This window comes from Cryptomeria japonica, chromosome 1 (genome assembly GCF_030272615.1).
Source record: "Cryptomeria japonica chromosome 1, Sugi_1.0, whole genome shotgun sequence".
Taxonomy (NCBI): domain Eukaryota; kingdom Viridiplantae; phylum Streptophyta; class Pinopsida; order Cupressales; family Cupressaceae; genus Cryptomeria; species Cryptomeria japonica.
This window is the reverse complement of record NC_081405.1, coordinates 287057243-287079758: the sequence shown is the minus strand read 5'-3', so window position 1 is coordinate 287079758 and position 22516 is coordinate 287057243. Positions and strand designations below refer to the sequence as shown.

The window sequence follows — 22516 nt, the reverse complement described above, 5'->3', positions numbered from 1 at the left end:
GACCATGTTCCTTCATAAATATTGTTCCTTGTAGATTCCACACAAAGGTTAGAGGAAGCATTATATCCACACATCATGACCATTCATTTTGAACACCTTCACTAGTCACACATAAAAATAGTAAATAATTATGATTGTATTTATAAATTTCATGGTTCTATCAGAATAAAGGTTTCAACTATAGGTAATAAGACTAATGAAAAAAAGCATATAAGGTTGGTTAAAGCATGTTCATGAAGTCCATCATTAAAATATAAGTCTTAAGGATATAAAAATGTCTATAAAAGAAGCATAAAACTATGGCTCATCACCTAGGAAAAAAACCCTAATTTGACACCAATTAGGATTGACGATGCTCCATTGACATGATAAGTTGATCACGACCATTGATTGCAATTCAAAAATAATATTGACAAGACCTAACTAAAATGCGAGAGAATTGGAATAAAGAGGGGAAGAAATGTAGAAGAATGACAAGATATCAACAAATGATAAAGATCAAATACAACATAGAGGAAATGTTAGTGATATATGAAAACACTAAAATAAGGTCATTCAGACATGTTAAAGTATGACACCACACGTGTTGACCATTTTTAGACACCTACAAGTATAATTCTTAAATTTCTATGTTGAGGGTTCATTAATGTAGTGCATTAGTGTAGGCACCTATAGATTGAGTTAATTTGTTTGAAGGATATTTTTATCTTATATAATTTGACTGTATAAGCTTGGAATAGGCATTGATCTATTGAATAACCCACTTGTGATTGAGAAAAAATGTTCAAATTTCAAATTCTTTTAATTTTTATGTTGCTTTAAGGGAATAGTTTAGATCAGATTTGTTCTCAAAGTTGGTAAAATTCAATTTTCAAGAATCAAGCCAATTTAGAATATTTATATTACATTACCTCGGTGTATTTTCATTGAGAACCTATTTGCATTTTATAATATCTGAGTAAAACATAATAAAGTCCATAGATATTGTTATGGGAACCCATGTAGGTCATACATAACCTAAGGAATGGAAGATAACAATCCTATGATTTTTTCTTACTTAAAGATATCAAATTTCCACAATCCATAATAAATTATTGTATAGGTCTTGTGGATTTGATTGTGTTAGCAAGTTTTTTTACCGTCAATTTTTTGGATCATGCTCTTTTTCTTATCAAATCCAAAAGTTCTCTACAATGTTTCTTATTTGTTAGCCATTTATCTGAGGAAAACAATAAAATTTAGATAATTCACATTTATCTGAGGAAAACAATAAAATTTAGATAATTCACATTTATCTGAGGAAAACAATAAAATTTAGATAATTCATAGATTTTTCTATGACAGTTATTTGAAACTATCAATATAATGCATGAAATTTTAATGAGTTTTATGCTAAGTATGCTTATGAAAAATAGTTAACTTAGACTAGAGCTTAAGGTTTAAGTTATAGATCATGTTTGGGTGTACTTATGTAGAGAGAGGATTCAAGGACTAAATAAAAAGTTTAGGGAGATAAGGTTCAATAAATTTTAAATAATATAACAATTGGGAAAGAATGATTTTTGGTTAAACTAATCTTACATGAAGATGCATTATGTCATTAATGTTGACAAGATATGTTTGTTAATGATAGAAGATTTCCACAATCCATAATTTGATGTGATTCTAATTTCTAGATTTGATTGTGTAAAAGTTTTTGAATCAACGTTCTGGATCCATCATTAAGATAAAGAGAGTTGAGAAACATTAAATTGATAAGTTGTAGAATAGAACCATATCCAAAAATTTTACACAATAAAATCCAAAAATTAGAATCGCATCATGCTATGTATGTTTAATGATATTTGGTTTTTGGTTTTGTGTTCTCAAATAAATTTGGAGACCAATTTATTTTACGAAATCCATTAAACCCTAAGTTGTAAATATCTAAAAAAAATCATAGATATTAAACCCTAAACATGTAAAGATGAATATATAAACTATGATTAAAATATAATATCAAAATATTTTTTTAAAAAATATAAAATTTTATTTTCCTTGAGGTCATTGTTGGAAGAAAGTAACTCCACAAGCGTTTTCTAAAAAAATCTATACTTTCATGAAATGAGATCTCATTTCTTACTAAATGGGATCTCATTTAGTAACAAGTAGGATGTCATTTGTTACTAAATAAAATCACATTTTTTACTAAATGTGATCCTATTTAGTAACAAATGAGATCTATTCAGTAACAAATGGGATGCCATTACAATTTTTGGCTTGGGATCTCAAAGAAAAACTAGCTCTTGTTTTATAAAAGTGGGATCTTGTTTCATTCAACACATTTTGGCATTTTTGGACAATTCCAAAACTTCCATGGGAGGTGGACTCAACTTCATTCTTGTACCCAAAATAAACATCAATAATAATATTAAGCTTCTAGGAGCTAAATGTTTTACATTTTACAATAGTGAAGATTGCTATTAAAAGTCATGCTCTATAAATTTTTTAACACCTTCTCTTTTAGCCATAAGTAGGTTATTGAGGAGAGATTGATAATTTACTATATTTCTAGTAGATAGTGATATCCTTTAGAATGTATCATTTGTATCATAACACTATTCTTAGAGAATGCCCAATACTCTAGAGGGTTTTGGGTTCACTCTTGATGACCCATAAATGTTAACTTCTTAGAAGGATTTTCTTTAACTTCCCATAAGGGAGAGATATGATGAAAAATTACGAATGGAAAATTATTTGAGCCCCTAGGTTGGGGAGGATAAATTAGTCTCAATTACTTGGAGATTTTAGTATCTCAACTAGAGAAAACCGTGAGAGAACTAGATTTTTGATGAACAAAGGAATTAATAGACTCAAATATGGCATTTCCAACATGCTCCATAAGGGCATTCAAAGAGGATTTTTTCTAATATTTTGAATTGTATTTCCTTCCAAAAATTCCTCCATCAAAGTTGATAGGGCTATTCTCAAAATTGAAGAAACGGTAGATTTTTGGTCAGATTTAGACTAGTTATATAAGTGATTTTTTAATGAAAAGATAAAGACACATTTTGTACAACCATTTCCAACAATATTCACTAAAGTTATCATTGAGGAGAAGGTGAGCTATCTTCATTAGAGTTGCTAGAAAGGACATAATTGAAAGCCTAGGATATAGATCTCAAGTATTGTAATTATGAAAATGGGGGAAAATATTAAAGCGTACAATTAGGTAACCACAAAACCTGATCAAGCAATGAAATCAAATCCTCATTCAATCAATAGAGATATGATGAAAAATCACTAAAACCAAAATGCAAACCATCACAAAGTGCCTCCTCCATGAATCTCCATTGTCATTATTTCTCCTTCGAATTGGATGTTTGTGGATCTCACCGACAAAGCACAAATGCAAGTGAAAAGCAAGTTGATTATGAGATGAAAATCACAACATAAGTGTAATGCGGAAAAATCGCGATCGAACCCTAGTTGTTCTCCCCTCTTCCAACTCCGAAGAGAGAGAAGGGAGGTTTGCTAGGATTCAATGGTTTTCACTTAGGGGAGAGACTTTACATTCAAAAGAGGGGTTGAAACTCATAAGATCCAATCCCACACAATGTAAGGTTGGATGCTAAATGAATTTCAAGGGTTAGGAAAGCAAGGCTACCCTCTTTTGTAAAGAATGTTGTTAAGGAAATTAAGCTAAGCATGCATAGAAAGTCATAAAGATTCGCTTATAAACTGAGTTCGGGTTATAGGATGAAGCTGCGGACCTGGAATTAGCAGTAAAATGTCGATACGGCGCTGTCCTGCAAATTTGAGCAAAAGTTGCTGGGACGATGGCGCCCGGCGCCACGGTCCTCCGAAAAATCCGCGAAACGAAGGGGGATCTGTTCGTCTCTGCACAAGGATTCCAGATCTTCAATTTCAGCCGCGTACCTGCAACCTACACACAGAAAAGCGAAGACAATTGGGGGGTTAGGGATTGGGGGTTTGCCTTTAGGTCAAACCCCGGTTTTGGAATTAACCAAGAAATGAGAAAGAGCTGTAAATGTAAATGACTGTAAAACAAGTACTAATACCTTGTTCTAAGGATGTTTGTATCCTTATGTGCGAAGGTTTAGATGTTGTATGTTGTATGTGATCTCCTCTTCAATGGTTGAATCCTTGTCTTGAATGCAACACTTAGCCTTGAATGGAGACTTCAGATGATCAATTGCTTGAAGGAATGCTTGAATGCTTGAATGCTTTAGTATAGTTTCCACACCTTTTACACATATCCTCTTCATATATCAAATGAGAGAGAAAAATGTAGTTTATATACTTGTCATTTAGGGCTGATAGACTGATTTTCCCGACCTTAGGCCGACCAGGGAAAGTTAATTTCCAAATTGGAAACAAAAAGACCCGAGCCCCTTAGGAGACCGGGCCCAAAATAGGACCCAGGGACCAGGGCGGTGGGCGCCCTGGTCCTGAGGGACCAGGGCGCTGGGCGCTCTGGTCTCACCTCCCAGGACAGGAGGGTGCAAGGAGGTTCAGGCCAGGGTGCTTGAAAAATGCAGTTTTCAGTGTCGTGAGCAAGTTTCAGGGTCTCCATTCAGGTTGCATGTTGCGTCGCCATCGTGAAGACCGAAATGCAGTCGAAATTGCAAGTGTCGCAATTTTAGGACGCTACATTTAGCCCCCACTTTAGCGGGAGTATGTATGCTCATACTTCCGGTAAAGTACAAGGAAACAACATTGAAAGACTTTCACCACGTCAAGGAGGCAAGATACACCAAGCCCCCAGTGGACTAAGGATCTTATGACTTCGTTTGACAAAGTAAAAGGGAAGATCACGAAGGAGAACCATGACTGTCAGTAGTAAGGTTCCCTCACTATGAGTCATGCAAGAAAGATATCAAAAATTTTCAAGGCAAGGCTAAATTTGCCAAGAAATTTTCAAGTATCTTGAAAAATATGAACGGGATGTATGCCCCCCTACGTTAAAGCGATTGCACACGCCTCACCGGGGGTGGTTGTTTTAACGTAGTGATACATATAAGAAATGAGAAAGGAGCATGTTATCGCAAGGATAATAGACACAAAACACAAAGCACGAGGTGACTTCGCTTTTCTCGGGGTCAGTATGCTGTATGATAATTCATGTATATATATCATATGTATGTATGCATAATTGTTCTTCATTCCCCAATCAAGGAAGGTCACCTAGAAGAAGGGAACACATGTGTCTTTTGAGTCAACATGAGAGAGATCGAGAGATCTCAATGCTTTGCATCGTCCTCAAGTAGACAACACTAAGGACGACAAATAGAAGAATGAGAATAACATATAGAAGAAGTAACAAAAGAGAGGGGGAGAGAGTCTACTATGCTAATGTAACTAGTCTAGCATGTCATCTACCCCCCGATCTTGCTGATCAATGTTTCGGGAAGGCAGGGAACATGCTAGAGGAGGAACATCCAACACAGCAGATGGAGCTATCACAAGATCCAAACAAGGGCTATGTTCATGTTCCGAGCCACATTGTTCTTGTCTAGGAGCTAGGATAAGCGCTTTAGAAAATTCATTAGATAAATGGTTATCAACATCAAAAAGTTCATATTCACTATCAAAAGCAAGAGGAGTAACATTTTCATCTATATCATGATCAAGATTTATAAAAATAGGATCTTTAACTCGCACAGGATCAAGACCATCATGCATCTTATGTTTAGGAGATTTAGGCTCAATGTCTGGCTGAGGAGAAAATGGAATAATGCTTGTTGAAGGTGTTTTTGGAGATTGCAAAGTTTGAGAAACAACTGCCTGAGCTCTAAGACGACGCTTTCGTCGGCGTTCACGTGCAGAACGATTTCATCTAGTCTTAGTAGGAAGTTGCGGAGACTGAGGAGGAGGAATGTTCTCATCCTTAGCACTTGGGTGTTTAGGTTGTGGTCTCTTAGGCTGGATAATAGGAGAAGAAGAAGGTCTCTTCTCTCTATAAAAAGAAGGAGGAGGAACTGCTCCATACAAAGGAGGAATTTTTGGTTTAGGGAGAAGACCAAGTCCATCATGACGAGGAGGTATAGGTCTACTCTTAGGAAGTTTATTAGGTATAGACATAGTCACATCCATAGGGATGGGTTGGGAATCTTCTTGAGGAAAGACATTAGTTTTATCTTTCAAAGGAAGAACTTCCTTCTCAAGAATGATAGGAATGTCAAGTTTAGGTGTTCTAGGTTCACTTAGAGATAGGATCATATCTGTTTTCCACTTTTGATAAGATTTGAAAAGATGATCACTTCGCGGAGGAAGAGATTGGAATTGTTTAGGCCAAAAGTAATCAAGAGGAACACTAGAGGTTCTTTCAGCTGGTTTAAAGAGACTATGATTGACAGTAACAACTTCACCATTGTGGGGAAATTTCAAACACTTATGAATAGGAGAAGCAATAGCTTTCATGGAAGATAGCCAAGGATAGCCAAGCTTCACACAAAATTGTTCGGAAGATGGAATAATAGCAAAGTTCACATCAAGAGATTTGTTATGGACCTCAATAGGCAATGTAATAGAACCAATTGCAGGAGAAGAAAATGCATCAAATAATTTCACAATCACATCTGTTTTGTCATAGATCACTTGATTCAATTGCAAAGTAAAAAGAAATTCTTCAGTAATAACATTAACCATGCACGAATGATCAATAAGCACTCCATGGCAAGGTGTATTCTTAACTTTTGCAACTATGTATAAAGGACCATCAGGTGCCCTAATGGTTTCGCTAGAATCAAATGTGATGGAAGGTTCTTCAGGGATTTCTTGCTGCTCTACAAAGTTAATCACATTCAGAGTCATAGACACAAGACCATCAGATGAGAGAGAGGAATCATTAGTCTCAATCGCATTAGAGGTATGAGAAGGCAATGGATCAGTGAAAATCTGAAGATTTTGATTAGGAGGAGCTACAGATGTGTTGCCTTTATCATTCACTCCAGAAACAGAGATAGTATTATTATCAATCAAATCCTGAATTTTACCCTTTAAAGAAAAACATTTTTCAGTATCATGCCCAGGCTAACGATGAAATTGACAAAAGGCTTTGTTATCAAAATAAGGTGAAGTAATCTTTGCAGGATCAATTTGTCTTATAGGAGGAAGAGTAAGCACATTTTGTTCCAATAACTTATTCATAATACTATGCAATGATTCATTCAAAGGAGTATATTTTCTTTCTTTCTTGAAAAATTTAGAAATAGGAGGCACACCTGATGCTGCATTCACATTGTTGTTGATGATGTTTTCATTGAATTTGATGGAATCTCTGTTCGGTTTAAACTTCCCAAATGGTTGTTGACTGCTATCACCCTTATCACTCGGAGCCATAGAATGTGATTGTTCCATTTGACTCACAGTCAGTTGATAATTGTGAAGAGTGGCGCACAACTGGTGGAAAGAAGTAAACTCAGAAAACAAAAGTTTGTCTCGAATATCTTTTTGTAAATTAGAAATAAAGATTCTTTGAATATCATTGTCAGGCACTGGAAAAGAAATTTGAGCATACAAATGCTTATATCTACCAATGAAATCAGTCACTTTTTCTTTAACACCTTGTTTACAATGCATTAAATCAATCAAAGTAACTCTAGGACTTATATTGTTTTGAAATTGTTGAATGAAAGCATTTGCAAGTTGTTCAAAAGAAATAATAGAATAAGAAGGCAACGAGCAATACCATTGTAGGGCTTTGTCTCTTAATGTTCTAGTAAATAGTTTTGCAAGCAACCTTTGGTCATAAGCAAAATCGGTACAAATTGTTTGAAAAGTCTTAACATGTGTTAGAGGATCTCCTTTACCATTATAAAGTTCCAAATGCGGGATTTCAACATGTTTAGGAGGAATAGCTCAGACAATGTCAAGAGAAAGTGGGCTCGCAACATCAAATGTGGGCACACTAAACTTAGATTGATTCATAGAGGCAATTTGTTGTTGTAAAGAAGAGACAGTTTGTGCTAGATTGTTAATGGTCGCTTCAGTCGAAGAATTCATATTGGATGTGTTAGATTGAGATGGAGGTGTTATGTTATTGAAAGAAGGTAAAGAGTAAGGTGGTGGGACCCTATGATAATTAGTCATAGGAGATGATTGGACAGGAGGAACACTACAAGGAGGAATAGAATGATTAAATGAATTGCCCCCTTGCGTCATGTTCATTTGTGATGATATAATAGGCACACTCATTGGAGGAATGAATGAAGAAGTCGGATTGAATGAAGGAATAGGGTTAATTGAAGAAGAAGGGTTGCCCCCATGACTGGTGATCATAGGAGGAATGTCTTGTATAGAGGTAGCCATGATGTTTGATGTAAAGGTAGGTATACTAGCAATAGGAGTTGTCAAAGGAATAGAATTAGGAGGTTGTGTATAATCTAAGGTTTCGGCACAACTCTTCATAGGCATCACATTTGAATCCACAATGTGTGCAATACCACGCAAAATATCAATTCCATTCTTATCACTTTGAAGCATACATTTTAGACCCTCAATTAAAGGAAGAGCTTGACTATCAGGGTATTCTTGAGACATCCAGTGTCGAAAATCGTCAAATTGGTTATCCAATTTCGAAAGTTGTTCTTCAGAAACCTCATGGAGAGCTTCTTCATCATTAGGAGGATTAGAGGAATTACCCATGTCCTCGTTAAAAAGGCTATTCAAATTAGGTTCCGTCTCCTTAGTAGTTAAACCTTGGAAGGACTTAATTCTAAGGCTTCGTCTAACGGGAATAGTGTAAGTAGGGCTTATTGTTGTAAAACTCATGCACTAGAGAAGGAGAGAAAATTTTGAATTTAGAGGTAGCAATTTTCAGTAAAATCAGCCAATCTTCTAGATTTAAGCTGTTAAAAGCAATCACAACAGTCTCCCGAAATTTCGGAAAAAATGTCCGGGACCGTGGCGCCCGGAGTGCAACACGGTCCCTGCAACTTTTTTCAAAATTTGCAAGGATGAAAGGTATGATGATTTTAGAGCTAATCCAAAAAAATTGAGTGATTTTACGATTTGTAGATAGGCCAAATTAAAGTTGCAAATTCAAAATTGAACCCTATCAAGATTGTCGAAAAATGCAAAATTTGAATTTTGAAAAAGAGAGGGAAACTGAAATTTTGAATTTTATGATTTTAGAGGGAATGTCAAAAGCAATGCAAATTTTGAAATTCAAAAATTGACTCAATTTCATGCAAAATTCAATTTTGAAAGCGGAAATCGAAGTTGTTGTAATTAAGCACTTAATTTCAAAAGTCACAAAATGCAAGAATTTGAATAAAGCACTGAAATTTCGAATGACTGCAAACACAATTTTCAGATTTATGATAATAAAAATGCAATTTTGACACAAAATTTTAATTTCAATGACTTTTGAATGATTAGAAGCCTTAGACCAAGCAATCGCAAGACCAACTTTGACTGTAATTTTGAAAGTGTTATAATTGATAAAATCAGCCAAAATTCTGGATTTTAGTAGGAAAATACAGCAAGATCTCGCTCCCGAAATTTTGGAAAAAATGTCGGGGACGATGGCGCTCGGAGTGCAACACGGTCCTCGCAACTTTTTTCCAAATTTTTAGGGATGAAAGATATTGTGATTTTATTGCGGAATCCAAAATTACAGCTGATTTGGAGATGTTTTGATTGGTCAAATTGTCAGACAAAGGTTGAATTAAGAGGGTTTCAAAAATTAGGGTTTTGACATTTACCCACTTAATTTTCAGAATTAAAGCACAAATATGAATTGAAAATTTGTAATAGAAAGGCAGATCTGAAACAAGCATTAACATTTAGACATTTCGCAAGTTCAATTACCAAAAAGAAAATTTAGGGTTTTTATGCAATCACCTCTAAAATTTTGCAACAGATCAAACATAGAAATGTAATCAATTTTTTCAGATCTAAGCATGAAAAATCAGAAAGGATGTTCACGTCGGGTTCACCAAAATGTAAAGCGGAAAAATCGCGATCGAACCCTAGTTGTTCTCCCCTCTTCCAACTCCGAAGAGAGAGAAGGGAGGTTTGCTAGGATTCGATGGTTTTCACTTAGGGGAGAGACTTTACATTCAAAAGAGGGGTTGAAACTCATAAGATCCAATCCCACACAATGTAAGGTTGGATGCTAAATGAATTTCAAGGGTTAGGAAAGCAAGGCTACCCTCTTTTGTAAAGAATGTTGTTAAGGAAATTAAGCTAAGCATGCATAGAAAGTCATAAATATTCGCTTATAAACTGAGTTCGGGTTATAGGATGAAGTTGCGGACCTGGAATTAGCAGTAAAATGTCGATACGACGCTGTCCTGCAAATTTGAGAAAAAGTTGCCGGGACGATGGCGCCCGGCGCCACGGTCCTCCGAAAAATCTACGAAACGAAGGGGGATCTGTTCGTCTCTGCACAAGGATTCCAGATCTTCAATTTCAGCCGTGTACCTACAACCTACACACAGAAAAGTGAAGACGATTGGGGGGTTAGGGATTGGGGGTTTGCCTTTAGGTCAAACCCCAGTTTTGGAATTAACCAAGAAATGAGAAAGAGCTGTAAATGTAAATGACTGTAAAACAAGTACTAATACCTTGTTCTAAGGATGTTTGTATCCTTATGTGCGAAGGTTTAGATGTTGTATTTTGTATGTTGTAGTAATATGTTGTATGTGATCTCCTCTTCAATGGTTGAATCCTTGTCTTGAATGCAACACTTAGCCTTGAATGGAGACTTGAGATGATCAATTGCTTGAAGGAATGCTTGAATTCTTGAATGCTTTAGTATAGTTTCCACGCCTTTTACACATATCCTCTTCATATATCAAATGAGAGAGAAAAATGTAGTTTATATACTTGTCATTTAGGGCTGATAGACTGATTTTCCCGACCTTAGGCCGACCAGGGAAAGTTAATTTCCAAATTGCAAACAAAAAGATCCGAGCCCCTTAGGAGACCGGGCCCAAAATAGGACCCAGGGACCAGGGCGCTGGGTGCCCTGGTCCTGAGATCCCACCTCCCGGGACAGCAGGGTGCAAGGAGGTTCAGGCCAGGGTGCTTGAAAAATGCAGTTTTCAGTGTCGTGAGCAAGTTTCAGGGTCTCCATTCAAGTTGCATGTTGCGTTGCCATCGTGAAGACCGAAATGTAGTCGAAATTGCAAGTGTCGCAATTTTAGGATGCTACAATAAGGATTAGTGAGGTTGAAAATGATGAAGAAATGAGCTCAATCTATAGGTATATTGAATGAGGAATTCAAATTAGCATGGACAATTCGAAAGAAGAAAGTTGATTTTAAATTATCATTATTGAGGGGACAAAGCATGACAAATGCTATGCCAATTTATGAAAAACTTCTATGCAAGAAATTTGACATATTTCTATGCAAAAATAGTGACACATTTCTAAGACAATTTATGACAAATTAGCTATAAATTAACTTTTTAATTATGACAAAAAGTAAGCATGAAAATTGGAGCCCAAATTGGTGGAGAAATTAGTGGGAAATGTTAGGAGAAAAAGGTGGGAGAAAATTTGGTGGCATTAATTAAAAAATTGGTATTTATTAATTAACTCACAAAAAAAGGATGAAATTAGCTAGCTAAATACTTAATTTAATTATGACATGAACTTAGGATAAATGAATAAATTCATTTAACCTAAAGAGAAATGTTCATAAAGGATTAGTAATTAAAGAATTATTTAACCCTAGGAGATGAACTAGAATGAAATAGGTCATAATTAGGTCATGATGCAATCAATGCAATAGATATGATCGTGATGACAAAGAGATCAGATTGATAGAAGATAATTTATAAAGACTTGATAATGATATGGAACCAATATTGACAAAGACAAATGACGAATTGATCAAGTATGACAAAAATATTGATTTGATAGACGACAACTAACGAGGATCAATGCCTAATCAACCCAAAGTTGACAAGGATTGATGATTGATTGAGACCGATGACAAATTGATCAATGCTTGACAACAAATTGATTTGATGAAGTTGACTTGACAAAGAATGACAAGGACCAATGACAAATTGATCGTAAATAGATAGAGGATTGACGATGATGGTAATTAAAGATTGAAAGAGATCCCAAATTATGTAAATTGACTGATAATTTACCAAGTGTGGGTGCAAAACAATGGTTACCACACACAACTAGGTACTCAAGCTAGAGACACAAGTTTACATTGAGAATCTATCCAAATTCCATTCTTTTGACCCATTTATCTATCAATCTGAGGATGTGTAACTTGAAATGGGACTGCAAAGTATATGCATTAAGAATGTCTAGGAATAAGTCTATCCTACTTTTAGGCAATTGAAAGTGATTAAACAACTATTTACAGAAAAAGGAAATTGCTTGAAATCACAACTTTAATGATAGTATTAATTTCTTCTAACAAAATACCAATTCTTCAACTTGTACAAAAATAACTATTCTACCCTATCATGGCTGCAGGAATAGTCACAGAGTTATAGATTGTTGTTGCAGGAACAAACAACGAGAAATTGAATGAAAGATAATTAAGTAACTTGAAGAAAAAAGTGCATAAAAAACAACCATACTGAATCATCACCAAGTGGGCCCCCTTGGATGAGTCTCTTGAGATGACAACTACAACAAAAATTAACTAATTAAGCCCACAACCATATCATAATGCTATATTGACTTAGAAGATAGATACTTTCTTTAATCGTAAATCAACTACACAACATAACATTACTCAGTAAAAGATCAAGAACTCACTAACATAGGAATGCGTAAAGGATTTATAAGATTAATCCCTAACAACATATCCCATAACATTTTCTCCACTTCCCACTATCTAGGTGGAAGCTTTATTTAAAACTCATAAAATCTAGAAAAGCTAAGATAATCAGGAGTCTTGTCCTTCTTTGAACATTTGTATATTTTCACTATATCCTCTCTAACATTTTTCATGACAACTAACAGTCTTTATTTACAGATCAAGATTAGTATACAAACTCCTTAATGAGCGAGGACAATAGTGACCAAGTCCACAACAGATCTTTGAACTCTACTTGCCTTGATGTCCATCCTTTGTCCACGTTACCTTGTTGGTATAAATGAGACCCTATTCCTTCATAAAGATTGTTCCATGCAACTGCCATACAAAGGTTAGATCAATCATTCTATCCAGACACCATGACCATTCATTTTGAACACATTCACTAGTCACACATAAAAATAGTAATTACTTATAATTACATTTATAAAGTTCATAGTTTTGTCAGACTAAAGTTTTCAACTATATGTAATAAGAGTTATAAAAACAAGCATATAAGGTTGGTTAAAGCATGTTCATGAAGTCCATCATCAAAATATAAGAGTCTTAAAGATAGAAAAATTTCTATAAAAGAAGATAAAACTATGGCTCATCATGTCCCCCAATTGAAGGTTTTGCTAGTCCACCAGCAGATGTTCCCTCGATAGAGGTATTTTGATTTTTTTTCTAGGTCAGTAGCCTAAAGTCAGCAAAAAATTTCTCCCCTCATGTCTTAGCAATAGGGCTCCAATAGAACCCCTGGTCCCTTCTAAGATTCTCCCATCTATCCCTTTCCTATTCCACGTCATAATACTACAATTCCTCCCATTGAGGAATAGGCCACCATAACATAGGTGGTTGAAAGATCAAGGGAATCCATTTTTCCTACTGTGTCTGCCCCAAGAGTATATAGGTGATTAATCACTTGAGTGGTGCATGATAGTTTCTTAAATAATGTTTCTCTACTCTCTTTAGGTCCTTAGGTAACCCATTCCATCTTTGAGCCAGATGTCCATACACTATTCTTGCATATGTTTCTACCATTTGTTCATATTCATTGTGAACTTGTTCTCTTTGTGATCAAATCCTTCTTTTGACCCCTAGATTGTAAGTAAGCTTGTTCTATCTATAATAGATTTTATTTGGGTCCCCTACTTCAGCCCTCAATGGTATAGAACAATTTGTTCCATATCCATATATTCTCTAGCATGTTCACCCCTGACATTCTCATTCTGAATATAGGACATAAATTCCCTAAGATGAACATCTCCAATAGAAAGGAGTGGATTCCACTGAGGAGTGTATCAAATAGCATAATTGTGAAAATATAATTCACAAAGTAAGTTTTTTTGCTTAGGAGGAGAGATATTATAGGCATTGAAAAACTCATCGAGAGTCATTAATGATGTATTTAGTCTAGACAACTCCCTACCTATCTTGTAAGAAATATGTAATTCCTTAAAATAAAGAGAATATACTCTTGGAGGAGGCCTACATTCTATTACCTGAGGTAATAGAGTAGATAAGTTATCCATCCTATCCTCTAACTTATTTATTTCTACATCTTTCTCTTGCAGTTTTCTTTCTAAGAACTCTTTTTTCTCTTTTCCATTCTTCCTCCTTATTTTCCAATAATTTCAATAATTCAAGAGCAATTGATCCCCAAGAAAAAGAAGGTGGAACATGCACACTTAACATAACATTTGTTTGTTTCTCTTCTTGATATACTTTATTAGTAGCCTCAGCTAGATTTCCTAACCCAGATGCAATAGTTCTTTCATTATCAGGTTTGTCTTGATTGGCTTGCTGAGGTCTAGAAGTATCATCGTCAATGTTTAGATTGATTTCTACAAAATGTATTGACACTTCCACTTCTTTTTCTTCTACTTCTTTTTCTTCTTCTTCTATTTCTTTTTGTTCTTCCTCTGTATTAGTCTGAACCATGTTTTGAATTACATGCTCTATTCTATTCAATGTTTCTCCTCCCAATTCTTCACGTTCTCCTGTATCATTATTCACCTATTCTTCTAAGAACTCTTCTGAATGAGATATTTAATATTCCTTCTCTTGTTATTTTTGTTCTTCCTCATCAAAATCTAAGCTCAAAATTTTAATTATTTCCCCTATAGCTGCTTTTCCTTTAAATTTCTTTTTTCAGCCTATGACTAGTTCTTTTAGGCTTCTCTCCTACAGAAGGTCTCTCCATTTCCTTCCTTTTTTGGCTAGATGAACCATCTTTTGCTATAGGGTCTTCTATTTTCTAGGTTTTTATAGAGGTTTTAGGTTCCTTTTTTCTTTTTAGGAGATTTTACCCTTTTCTTCTTCTGAACCCTAGTTCCCTGAACTGAATTTTTCATTCTTCTTACTCTTGAATGAGGGTTTCTTCTCTTTAGGAATTTTTTGAGAAACTTTTTGTTGGCATTGAGTTGTCATTGATGTCAACCGGTATTGCATGCAGGCTATTGGTAGAGGTATAACATCTGGTATAAAGAAGAGTGAACTGGTATGGTGAAAGACAAATAAGGTGTTGAGAAGATTAACATGAAGGCTTGTCAACTGATATGGTGGAAGACAGTTAGTTATTAAGACTATCAATGACTTCACTAGTATAAGGTGAGATGCATGTGTATGTTAGCATGTTGAGTGATAACTGGCAAAGTATAAATCATTTTGGAGGTCGGCTGCCTGTTTATGATGAAGAGGAAGAATGTTAAAGTAATCACAAACCATCAGAGATGAAGATGTGCTACCGGTGTAGTGTGCACTACCAGTTAGTAGGAGGTGAAGGTCTCATCAATAAAGGCTTGTACCTGTATGAGTTTGCTAGATGTTCGAGTATAAATTGGCCTTGTGTTAGTGAGCTGACTGTATGACCATTGTGATGCCATGTGGAGCTAAGGTGGCAATCATGTCGAGGTCAGTGAAGCCTTCATCGACATGGTTGTTGAAATAGCTAGTCGACATTAAAGAAACAACCAAAAATCACAGGATGGTAATTGACTGATGCAGCTCGAGGAAGGAAGAATGACAGAGAAATATCAGGGAGTAGTTGGTGCTTGGATCGAGGCAAAGAAATCAGACTGCAAGAAGATCTCGAGAAGGAAATAGCTAAGCTTTTTATGAGTCGATGGATTTCAAGGTAGAAAATCATGTACAAGATTGCTATCTTTAGCAAGTATGCATAGGATAATAAAAAATATGTACAAATTCTTTCCTCGAGTATAGATGATTGATCCAAGATAGACTGGATTAGATCTCATGTAGATTTTGTCAGGTAAAGGAAACCCTAAACACCCCAAGTTTGAATTGATTCTTGGTGGGAAAGCTCAAGTTTAAATATGATAACTTGAGACTATGATTGTTGCTGCTATAGAGTGAAGACAAGTGTGAAATTTTTGTCTCAGAGCTAAAGAGATAAACACTTGATGTTTTTATGAGTGAAGTATTGACCAATAATGAAAAGCATAGTAAATCGGTATAAGGATCAACCGGTCGAGAATGCATTGAACATAGAGGTGAAAAACTGATAGAAGTTGTGCCTGATTAAAAGTGATCAAGTGTGAGTCGAGAGAGGGAAGTCATTGTGAGAGGGGATTGAGAAAAGTGATCAGAAAAGTCAAGTTACAGAGTGAGTGGAGAGTATACAGACCAATAAGGCTGAAACCAGGAGAAGAAAATAGTGTAAGGTTGCAAAACTTCATTTGCAATAGTGATATCATTTGTATATCTAAGTTTTATATTGTTTTCACTAAGTTGTAGCTTAGTGCAGGGGTTGTAGCTCCTTTAGGTTGTAGCCTATAAATAGTGTAGGGTTTGGTACTCCTTTGAGTTGGTGCTCATAAATTAGGGGTTCGTGCTCCTTGAGTTGGTGCCCTAAAAATTGTAATCAGATATTCATTGTGAGGCTGGATTGGAGCAGAAGATCTCCAACAACTATTCTCACCAAGGTTTTTCCCACATTGGGTTTTCCTCATATATATTTGGTGTTGTGTGTTGCATTTGTGTGCATGTGGTATATTGATGTTTTAACAAGTCCATTCACACACCTTATTTGCACTGTTTGAGCTACCGATTAGCACTTAGTTTATTTTTTATATTACTGGTATCCCCTTGTTGAAAGAAAAGAGTTTAATCATTGATTCACCCCCTCTTAGTGATCCATTGTGTCCAACACTTGTTATTAGATCCAGGTTCCCTGTTTTGTCAAAAGAATTCTCTAGCTTGGGTAGATCTTGTCAAGTGTTCACAATGAGAACAAATGAATCCGCCTCCTTAAAATCTCATATGTTTGATGGTGTCAACTATGCCTTTTGGAGTAGAAGAATGGAAACCTATTTGTCCTCTCTAGGTTGTGATGTATGGATGTCGGTTGTGAATGGGTATACAATCCCTAATAATCCCCCTACTAATCTAGATGCTAAGAGGGAATATGAGAACAATGCTAAAGCTAAGAATGTCATTCTTAGTGGGTTGTCTGATAATGAGTTTGTTAAAGTCATGCACTGCTCTTCTGCTAAGGAGACTTGGGATAAGCTATAGAACATATTTGAAGGCGATGCTAAAGTCAAGGAATCCAAGTTGCAGACATTGAGAGCACAACTTGAAGGTTTGAAGATGAGAGATGAAGATAAGATTGTTGACTATCTCCAAAGGGTTGATGAAACAACAAATACCATTAGAGGGCTTGGAGAAGAAATAAAAGATGAGGTGGTAGTGAAGAAAGTACTTAGATATCTTACATATAAGTATGACACAAAGGTCTCAACAATAGAAGAAGCAAAAGATCTGAAAGTTTTTACAATGGATGAGTTGTATGGCTCCCTAACTGCTTATGAGATGAGGATTGTCGATACTAATGATGTGAAGAAAGAAGCTACATTCAAGACTTCAAGAAAAGGAAAAGAAGAATCTGCTCATGTTGCAGTCAGTGAACACTCTGATGACATCATAGAAAACTTTTTCAGAAGATTCAAGACAAGTTCAGGTAAATATAAAGGCCAAGTGGTAGCAAATCATATAGTAAGTATAGGAAGAAAAATGTCTACCGACATGGTAGAAAAGGCTACCAGAAATAGAGTAGTCTTTACACACATGAAGATGATACCACAGATGAGGAAAGTGCCTCAGATGACTGCTGCAGTAGAGATGAAGTAAGAGAAAACCTTTTTATGGCTCAAGAGGTATCGATACCTAAAGAAGGAGAAAAGGTAGAGAAATAAGGAGAAGTAGCCCTTGGACCAGAACTCATTAGTGCCTTAGATGATCTAAAGAAAACAAGAAGATACTTAAATAAGGTAAAAGGGGCTACAGGTGAAGAAAAAGAATTGCTGGAGCAATCTCTTGAAGAGTCCAAGAGAATAATCGTAGATCTAAAACTCCAGTTAAAAGAGGCCAAGAGGATGTGTGAAGTCACTAGTACCAGTCTGAGTGAAAAGGAAAAGGAACATTAGAATCTGGAAGCAGAAATAGTGAAACTCTGCAAGGAATTAGTGAAAAGTCAAGAAGAAATAAAAGTGAGAAGCAAATTTGAAGGCAACATTGAAGCCCTGGACAAGATTATGAGCAAACAGAAGCAATCCAAAGATACCAATGGCTTAGGTTTTCAAGAAGGTCAAAGTTCAAATAGAAAAGACACATCTAATAAGGAGATATAATTCACTTCTTCAAATTAAGGTGAAGAGAAGAAGACTTTCGCAATAGGAAAGGATACTGACAAGAAGATATATGCAGATGTTGCTAGAAACCACCACACAAACCAGTATACTCAATGCATTGACATGCAGATCCAAGGAGAAATGCAAGTATTGATCATGAAGGATTCACAAGAGTTAGTATTAGGATTAATGATAGTTCCAAAGACACTGAGAGGGGGGGGGGGGGGGTGAATTAGTGTCTAACTGATTAGCAGAATATTTAAACTTATTAAGAATTTTGCATATGAAAATAGTGTACTGGTAATTAAGAATTAATGCAGTAAATAAGAATAATAGAGACAACATAGAGAACACACCATAACAAAATATATTTAACGAGGAAACCTAGTGTGGGAAAAACCTTGGTGGGATTTGTGACCCACAATATTCACTCACTGGCCAATGAATAAATATTACTTACAATGAGGGGCTTGCACATGCAGGAAGGCCAATTGACTAGAGATCACTACTCAATAAGAGTCACACTGACTACAAAAGTGGATTATGAAATCCAATACAATGTACTACTTCAAATTAGCATCAACTATGCCAGGTTCAATATCAATTTAAGCTCAGTCTATTACCAAAAACCTTCACTGTCAACTATATCACATTATACAAAAATATTATCCATATGCTCTCTCTTTCATACTCTTAATGACCTACAAGATCTCATACATATATATGATTCTTTTACAATATGCCATGTTGGCTTTTACAAAAGATAATTACAATATAAAACAATAAGCAAGGTTTATTCCATGTCGGCTAGAGTGTCGGTATGCATTGTTGCCACTTCCGGTGAAGTGCCTACTGGTGTATGTAGATGTCTATTGTCAGTGTCGATAACTATCGGTGGCTTGCTAAATGAATGCCAGATGGTTGCCAGATGGTTGCCATCAATGACAACATCAACTATTCTCATAAGAGTGTAGAATGCCAACAGTCTCCCCCTTTGGCATTGATGGCAACACTCATGAGAAAAATCCAAAAATTGTTCCAAAAACTGAAGTCTAAAAAGTTTCCAAAAAGATGTGCTCCCCCTGAGCAAATGATCTTCTCTGAATAAGTATTTTTCTCTCCACTACTCCCCCTTTTACATCAATGACAAAGGTTGTCAAAAATAATCAAACGAGTGCAAAAATTTCACCTCAAAGTTTGTAACCGCTTGGTTACAATCTAAAAGATGTCTACCAAAACCAAATTTAGACTCTGCATGAATCTTTTGTTGTCGGTCAAGGTTGCCTCAGTCTATTGGATCTTGCTGGTGAGATAGTGCATGTGTTCTTCTGGTGATCACTCTCCTTGAAGTAATGCCTTAATATTTCATTTCTCAGAGAGATAAGATTCTCCAACTTAGGACCAAGTTTATATTTAAGTTCTCTGGCATTAGACTTAATCCTTGCCTTCTCTTTCTCAAGTTTCTCCAATTTCTCCTCAAAACCTACTATTTCCTGCTCAATAATTGATATAGGTTCAAATGAACCAATTATGTTATCAGCTATTTCATCAATTTCTTTTTGTACTCTCTTGATCTCCTTTTTTAAGTCTTCTGTCAAAACATGGGGTTTTCATGTTTCCCTGTAAAGCTCTTTGTATTCCAAAATTGTAGAGTTCAGTGTTGGTAATAGTGTATTCATGTGTTCTGTGCACTTCTTTATTGTGTCTTCAAAGAATTTATCCTTCTCCTTTTCAACTTTCTCCCTAAGGATGTCCTCATTCACCTTGTCAATGGTTATTACATTATCAGTAATAAATTTTGGTATTGTGTCCAATTTTCCTATAGAATCCTTGATGTGATTAGTCTTACAATTTGGTGCAATCAACATCAGAACTGGTAAAGTGTTATCAATTGCCTTGTAAGACAATGCATTGCAGTCTGTTATCTTCTTGATTGAATCTAAAAGTACTTTAGTAACATTTGTAGGTCTGAATTCACTTGTTGAAGTGTCGGATGTCTGACCAATTACCTTTATTACCTCTGTGCTTCCAACATTAGTAACCATTTTTCTTGTGTTTACCTCTGGTGGATCAGTCTGAGTTTGCATTTCAACCAGTAAAGGTTTGTCTGATTGTTTAGGTTTCTCAATGATTGTTGGTTTCTCTACCTCAGTATGTACCTCTGGCTCAGTAGGTTTTTTAGTAAGTTCAACTGTCGGTATCTCTATCTCCAGTGGCCTTGTGCCAACATATTTTTCTTCAGTAGGTTTTCCTATATCTGATGGTTGCTCTGTTTGGGTTGGGATCTCAACCTCAATAGTTTCTACCGATTTCTCATCTATGTTGCCACTATCAACATTATCATTCTTAACCTTTGTACCATCCTTATCCACAGCAATATTTACTTCTTGAGTATCCACATTCATGGTAAAATGTATCTTAGATTCAGGATGTGTATCATCATGTGTGATACCTTCAGTGTCAATAACTGATGGATCATCAATATGTACTGGTGCAGTATCCAAAGGTGGTGGCAGTATATTATCAGTAATCTTGATGTTTTGAATTCCACCAATCTTTCCTTTTCCCTTGTCCTTATCCTTCTGATATACTTTTAATGTATTCTTTGGTCGGTTCCTTTCCTTTTGTTTTTCTTTTTCCACAAAAAATATATCCCATTTATCAGCAGTCTCTTCTGCAATCTCATTTACTCTTCCTGCCATTAAACTTACCTATCGGTGCCCACTGGCAAAAATGGATCTATTAGCCTCACAAATCAATTCATCAATTTCCTCTTTTGAATTCATAGGATGAATAGCTAGAAGTTTTTCAACTTTTAGTTTCTTATCTAATTCCATCATTGCTATCCTTTTTGCATCCAATCTTCTATACAGTTCACTTGGTAAATCATCTACAACTTCAATTAAGACTTTCTTATATATGTCCAAGTATGAAATAATACTATTCTCAATGCTTTCCTTGTCAGAATCATTAAATGAATTATACAGTTTACTCACATTAGCCAAATTTTCATCATCAGTTATTTCATTCAAAAAATCATCCAATGAAGGTGTGACCGATTTATGTTTCTTTTTAGGAGTTAATATATTGTCTGGTTCCCTTACATCCTGTTGTTTCTTCGTCAAGGTCTTTGTTCTCTTAGGTGAAGGAGAGGGTACCAGTGAAGGTTTTCTCTTCCTCCTTTCTACTCTTTTAAACTCTGTTGCCTTGTCACTACCGGTTCTAGAAGATGTGCCAACCGGTGAAATGTGTGCCTCCAGTTGCAGTCCTTCAAGCTCACTAGTCGATATCCTAGTAAAGTTCATTACATTTTCCTTGATTTCCTTTACTTTCTTCAAAGCATGTCTAATGCATTTTTCTCTTTTCTTTCTTTACTTCATTGTTTTTACACCACTTTCAATAGTTTCAACACTACCAAAAACTTGTTCTGATGGCTCTCTTGGTGCATCTAGTAATGCTTTAGCATATGTCTCAAGAATGTTAATATCTACCTCATATCCCATTTCAGTTACCCATATAGTCCTAGGGAGTACAGATTCCATCCATGTCTCATCTTTCTTGATAACAAAACAGATTTATTTGTCATACTTGTCTACTATACTCTGTGGTAGCCTTTCTCTAGCTCTCATCTTAGCTTGGAAAGTTTTAAAGTATTCAACTATGTTGTTGTCCTTTGCAGTTCCCATGCCGATGAAATCTTCCTAAATTTGTTTTCCTACCGGTATATCATAACCAAAGTCTTTCTGTCCTATACCAAGAATCTCCTTAGTGAAATACATCATTGAACATACCAAAAGGTTTCCAAAATGGAATGTGCCTTTCTTGTCACCTATGATCTTTTTCAGGTTGTCAATAAGCTCATTTTTCAATGATTCACATACATCAATCATTGCATTGTTGTTAACCATCTCATAAGCACTGTGTATACAGAGACTAGAACCTGAATTTAGCCTGTTAGCATGTGTAGTCTTGTATCCTAGCACCATACTCACAAATGTCACATTGATGTCCTTAATATCAATCACTCTTAGTGATCTACTATCAGATATTTCTCTGGTTAGGCTTATCACTATGTTATTG

General features: G+C 35.6%; 1 protein-coding gene across 1 annotated transcript; it reads right to left on the bottom strand.

The window, feature by feature from the left end:
* Nucleotides 1-14330: 14330 nt before the first annotated feature.
* Nucleotides 14331-20841, bottom strand: LOC131857330 (uncharacterized). Its single transcript, XM_059209709.1, has 2 exons — nucleotides 20596-20841; nucleotides 14331-14801 (listed from the first exon to the last, which is right to left on the bottom strand). Exons 1-2 carry the CDS (start codon nucleotides 20839-20841, stop codon nucleotides 14331-14333), a joined length of 717 nt encoding a protein of 238 aa, XP_059065692.1.
* Between the last annotated feature and the right edge of the window lie 1675 nt (nucleotides 20842-22516).